At 34.0% G+C, this 6,016-nt stretch overlaps 1 protein-coding gene across 1 annotated transcript; it reads right to left on the reverse strand.

Annotated features, from left to right (window-relative positions):
* Positions 1–430: 430 nt before the first annotated feature.
* Positions 431–3,703, reverse strand: LOC123545589 (D(2) dopamine receptor B-like). The gene has a single exon (XM_045331916.2). The coding sequence runs from the start codon at positions 3,143–3,145 to the stop codon at positions 1,586–1,588; it is 1,560 nt and encodes a 519-aa protein (XP_045187851.2). The 5' UTR covers positions 3,146–3,703; the 3' UTR covers positions 431–1,585.
* Positions 3,704–6,016: the final 2,313 nt, after the last annotated feature.

The raw sequence follows: 6,016 nt of genomic DNA on the forward strand, positions 1-6,016 counted from the left end.
AACATGACTTTATACCATAAGTAATATATCTAATAGCTGTTACAAGAACCATTGTACTCCAATAGCCACTGATACTGAGTAAATGTAGCAAACTGCAGCATTTTGTCCATATATTAAACAAATATTAAATGAAATCCTTCCTTTTAATTTATTTACAAATACAAGTAAGTGTAATATTTTTGGCAGGTAAGGATTATAATTGCACATGCAGTAGATCTAGAAGCTTAGACGGAGACTTGCCACACTCAGCATGTAGCAGTATTAGATGTGGGCAGTAGGCAGGAGTGACATCCTTAGTAGTTACGTTTGGTCGATAGAGTGGATACATTATTCAATTTGAAGTCTAAAACGAAGATAAATATAATCCACATATAAATGAAATTGACTCAAACATACAATATCAAAATTTGAGATGATCGCTTTCGTTAACTCTGTGTATTGCAGGTCATTTGACTGTACATATATTCATAAATTCAGCAGACGTTCAAACGACGGCCTATTCTTTCTTATTTCAAAATAAACAAATTCATATGTTAAATGCTACTGACCTAAAATGTATCGGAGAGAAGGAAAGATAAATAAACAGACGTTATCAAGACAAGACGTTTAATTTTCATCAAATTAATACAAATACTGTAAGCTAAATGATACAATACGTATAAAAATGAGCAGTTTACTTAAGAAACGATAGAAAAAAAATCAAAATCCAGCATCTGTCATTATATGAGCTGGCTGTCTATCGATACAAAAACACAGATGTTTGGTCCATAATTTATCACTGAGAGTAATATCCGAAAAAATAAAAATCAGATATTCACGTAACATCCGACCTGGAACTCCGCAGATCAATTTAATCGAACACGATTTCCAAAGATAGAAAATATCGATGTCTATCAAAAACTAGCATACGTTTCATGCAAGGGGGCTCCGAGCCGAGGCTGGGTGTTTTTTAATCACTCGCCCATTGTAACTGAGGGTTCAAAACCTCACTTCGGATGTCGAAATATTGCATAAGGTTCTTCCTGGGTGCCTGCCCTTGCCTGAATTTCTGAATGTTCGAGGAGCACCTTGGGTCCTCTAGCACCACAAAAATCTAGAGCTGCCTCATTGGCCTATAATTATATAGGATTTTGTACAAACGCCTATATACGTTCCGCAAGCTACTGCTAACCAAATATGTGGCTGACGAACGATATCAGCCAATAATTCTTCGAAATATCTCTCGGTAATCGATTTATAGGCACCTCGATCCAAAGGTCCACGCTTGCTCTCCCTAAAGAGCTAAGCGGGCGGGCTATATAGAAGTAAAACTGGTATCAGATTTTTGTAAAAAGAAACAAAACATTTCATATAAAATGTTGAATTTGTAAACAAAACAAAGAATAACTTCGACCAGTATAAACCAAAGGTTACTTCGCGAAGTGACTGTTAAATATGTTCAGAGCATATTACATTTCAACAACAAATTGTAAACGAGTGCATGAGATGCATAAAAATAGTAAAAAATAATAAAATATTCATTAAACAGCCAATATTTGGCTTTCCGCTTAATCGTGTTTTAAGCCAACTTTCGTAAAATCTTTACTTAATGTTTTCGCTTAAAATATCTTGAACGATTTTGAACACTGTGTTGTCTCCTTAGAAAAATTCTTGAAAATGTTTCCTTACAGTATTCTCTAAATTGAACATTACAAAATGAGTATATGAATGGATTCACAGCACTTGACAATAAGTATGACCTTAAAAATAAATGATAGGCTGCCAGTTCGGATTTCGACATCCCAGGCTCAAACTTTCTGTCTGATTGTCTGACAATAACAAGAATATAGAAAGGCAAGAAACTTACTACATAAGCAATTGTTATAAAAAACAACATTAAAGTAGATCGGCCAACTCTAATTGTTAAACAGTTTACACCTTTCGCTCGTCCGGACGCATTTAGTGTCGATGAGCCTCGCACTAGTAAATATCTCACTCGTTTTTTCTTTTTCTTTTCTTTAACCGTTTGTTTTGCACACTGAGTTGGAAGTGTTTTTGCCGCCGGTATCGGTATCTCGTCAACCTTTAAATCGTTAATAGAGTGTGCACTAGTCTCTCTTGTAACATCGGACAAATTCATATCAGAGCCATGGTACCCACCTTGTTGATACGGTACATTTAGAAGGCCACAACTAGTTCCATCGTCCTTACATGGCGACGGTAAACCTAGCTGATATGGTTTCAATTCATCCTCATTATTTTCGTTTTGAATCAGGGATTCCTCTTTGACAACTATCACAACATTTACATCGTTTACACATGGCTCTCTCTCGCAATCGTTTGCAGCATTGTTTGAAGATTTAGGCTTTTCGCCGTTGGATTTTTCTGATTTTACAGTAACTGACTTATCATCTACTACTTTTTCCACGTGTGTGCAGTTTTTAAGCTTAAACTTCCTATGTTTATATATTTGTAACCCTACGAGGTAATACAAAATGATCAATATCAAAAATGTTATTATAGTGTTGGTTATCATGAAACTGAAGTATGCCAGAGGATATGGTGACGTGTCATACCTGTTCTCAAGCAAACAGGCTGATCCTGTAACATTCCCATGATGAACTGTTCTCGTTCCGTACAGAATTAAAGATGGCCACGTTGTTGCCATGGAAAACAATATGGCAGCGATAGAAATATACCTTGACTGATCTTCGCTGAATGCTCGCTGATAAGGTCTGCATATACGTTTGAATCTGTCGGCAGCGATACCAACAAGAATTAAAGCTGAAGAGCAATTCATCACATACGTTGAATATCGAGAAAGTTTACATAACACAGGTTGATCAAGCTTGATAGGATTTCTCATGATGTAAATTTCCATCGGCAACGTTGTAGCACAGTTCATTGTATCAAGAGCCGCTAGAAACAAAATAAACATCCTGGAGGTACTTCTCCGCCATTTGCAGAAATAGATGTACAAGACAATAATATTGCCAGGAAGACCAAGAATCATCATGAAGGACGTGTACAAGATCGTTGGCAGGTTCGTGATAAATATTTCGTTGTTATACATTTCAAGTGTGTTAGTCTGTGTTTCGCAATCATTTTGTGTACAGTTACCAGGACTTACGCTTGTTACGTTGGTCTTGATATAACTAGCATTCATGGCTTAAAATCTCCTTATCACACCTTAAACAGAGTTGTTATTTCCTGGCGCTGATGCTCGCAAACGAACATAAATCACATTGAAAAACAGGTTCTCGATTTCAAATGTCTAAAAGCAGCATGCTACAGTAAATGTTTCCGGAGTTGGAAAAGAACAGAATTCGCATGAACTCTCATACGTAAAACAATATCTTCCCCAACATTAACATTCGATAATAGCATTGTAAAACAACATCTGGTGGGCACGGAAAACTGACACCTTTCATGCGTTATAAGTAATCCTTCGGGGAATTGAACTATCTGAATGTCATTACATTATCCTCAGTAAAATCTTTCTATTACTCCCATTTGTACAACACATCTTCCCTAAGTATATTCTCGTCAGTACCAATATGAAAACACGATCAAACGGGATTTGTCCATAAAAGTCTACACTTTCTAGGAGAAATTAAGTTTGACAAATAGATAAAACGAACTACATTATGCAAAGTAAATATTTCAATGTTGAAAATTTAAGTGTGATATACATTTTCCTGGTTCTTGATATCAAATTGCCTTTTTGGCGTGCAGTATTTAGACAGAATTACAAATGTATTTTTTTTATATCATGTCTCACATTTTTTTCTTACTAATAAAGGAGAAAAATCCAGTAGGTAAAGTGTGTACTAATAAATCTTTCTCACTGTCTGATTAGGGTAAACTAGCAGAACGGTAATATACAGTGTCTCTGCAGGTCTTCAAACATTAAGAGTATCCTGAAAAACTGCTATATTCGACATGTATCTTCTAAACAAATATCAACAGAACCACTTTGTCAAATTTGTGTACCTTTTCTAGATTTCGTAAAACGTTTTACAAATGGAAAACGCATTCATGTTCGTTTGCTTCGCTAAAAAACAAAACGTGTGTGATTTCAGGATAACTCAAATAAATCAACATTCCATACGCAATTCTTGAAATTTGAAACGCACATATACATTTGTCTATCTCGAGTACTTTACTCATGAAAATATTTAGTGGTCACATTGTTCCAGTTTACAGCATAGTAACATAATTATAATTATGCTGATACCTAAGGTCCCTTCGTATTCCATTACAGGCAATATTTGCCTGTTTATCGCCTTCCGTCAGTGTACACAAATACATTATACGTTTATTAAAGCGTTTGCAAACATATTGATATCAATGCTTCTTACGACTGATGCTGCGAACTGAGCTGCATGAATGTTTGATAAGGACACATAAGTTATATAGACAATCAAAACGGCTACATTCTGTGCAGTTACATTATAGTATTCACTTTCAGTCAATATACCATAATTGCAATATGTGTTCTGGTGTGAACCAATATTTTAAACGAACTCCATGAAGTATTTTTGTCCACAAATTGTATAAAATACATGATATATATTACAACATTTTATTACAATTAACACTATGCAATCAGTTTCCAGTAAATTTCGTTTCAAGCTGTAGGAAAGAAGTGATTGAATTTAAAATTCTCCTTCCTTTGATTAAACGAATCACATTGCTGCAGGTATTTTTAAATAATTTGTTACAAAAATTTTGTATTTCATCTGAAAAAAGTACATGTATGAATTACTTTAATAATACTATGTTAATCGAATATTAAAACAGCTATCTCGCGTGTATATATCGCACATGATTTAAACACGTTTCCAATATTCAATCAATTGCTCCATTTCATATTATATATTTCCCATTCCAGATATATTATCCACAATTCTTTAATGTTTATGCTTTCATTCGGTACAGACCTCATTTAGAAAACTATCTGAATGCTTCGCTTAAAAGCTAGCCTCGTGACTATATTATCCCTTGCAGCCGCTCGTTACTTAGCGACACGATCTGTTTTTCAGATATAGAGATATTACACGCGCTTTGTGCTGTACAATCAAATTATAGATTTACTTATATGAACAAAACGTACAATGTTTGTTAGAACAATGACATTTTTATCCTTCTGTGCCTTTTTTTCGTCAATTTGCCGTAACATCCAACTAATTCATTCATTCAATCATTCATTTACTTAACCTTGATCAATGATGGAGTTAGACATATATAATTACACGAATAATTTATGAATTTAGGGCTACCCTAGTTCTGCAGAAAGTAATTGCATGACGGCATTTATCTGGAGAACGTAGAATAAAGCCTGGACTCGGTATACGGAAATGAAAATCATTTTATGAATTAATGGCAACCCGTAAGTAAATGTATTAAGACATATCTTTCTAAAATAAATCAATTGATGTTTTAAAATCAGTTTGAAATGTGCGGATCTGTTTAATTATGTGTAAATCTTTCAAAAACAAGAACACCGTCTGGAACATACTATTTCGCCGTACTATAAAGTGTATGTTTATTTATAATCATGAGAACTTTCATTAAAAATGTACATAGTAGAAAAAATTATATTCCCGAAATGTCATCAAAACTTTGTTTTTTCCATAGACTCCTATAATTAAGAAATTGGTCAAAGCAATCTAGCTAGGTTTGAAGCACATTCATGCGCACAACCCCGTCTTTATTTTGTACCAAATTTTCTAAGCATATTTTGAATATTTTAAAAAGAAAAAAAAGGATTTAATCGGATTCTACATTGTAGCATGCAGAATCACCTTAATTAATATTCATTATCTTTTTCTTTATAATTACAAACAGATTTATCTGGCAATGACACACTGAAAAAATATCAAATACATATTTCACTAATATATGTAAAACAAAATTGAAACCATTGAAAAGACAAAGAATTAAAAAAATCTTTTCCTGTTACATGTATTACTAAGATCATTCGCGAACACCGGATCATAATTATGTCGCTCCTGAAAATACAGTGTGTTCACTT

This window comes from Mercenaria mercenaria, chromosome 1, assembly GCF_021730395.1.
Source record: "Mercenaria mercenaria strain notata chromosome 1, MADL_Memer_1, whole genome shotgun sequence".
NCBI lineage: Eukaryota > Metazoa > Mollusca > Bivalvia > Venerida > Veneridae > Mercenaria > Mercenaria mercenaria.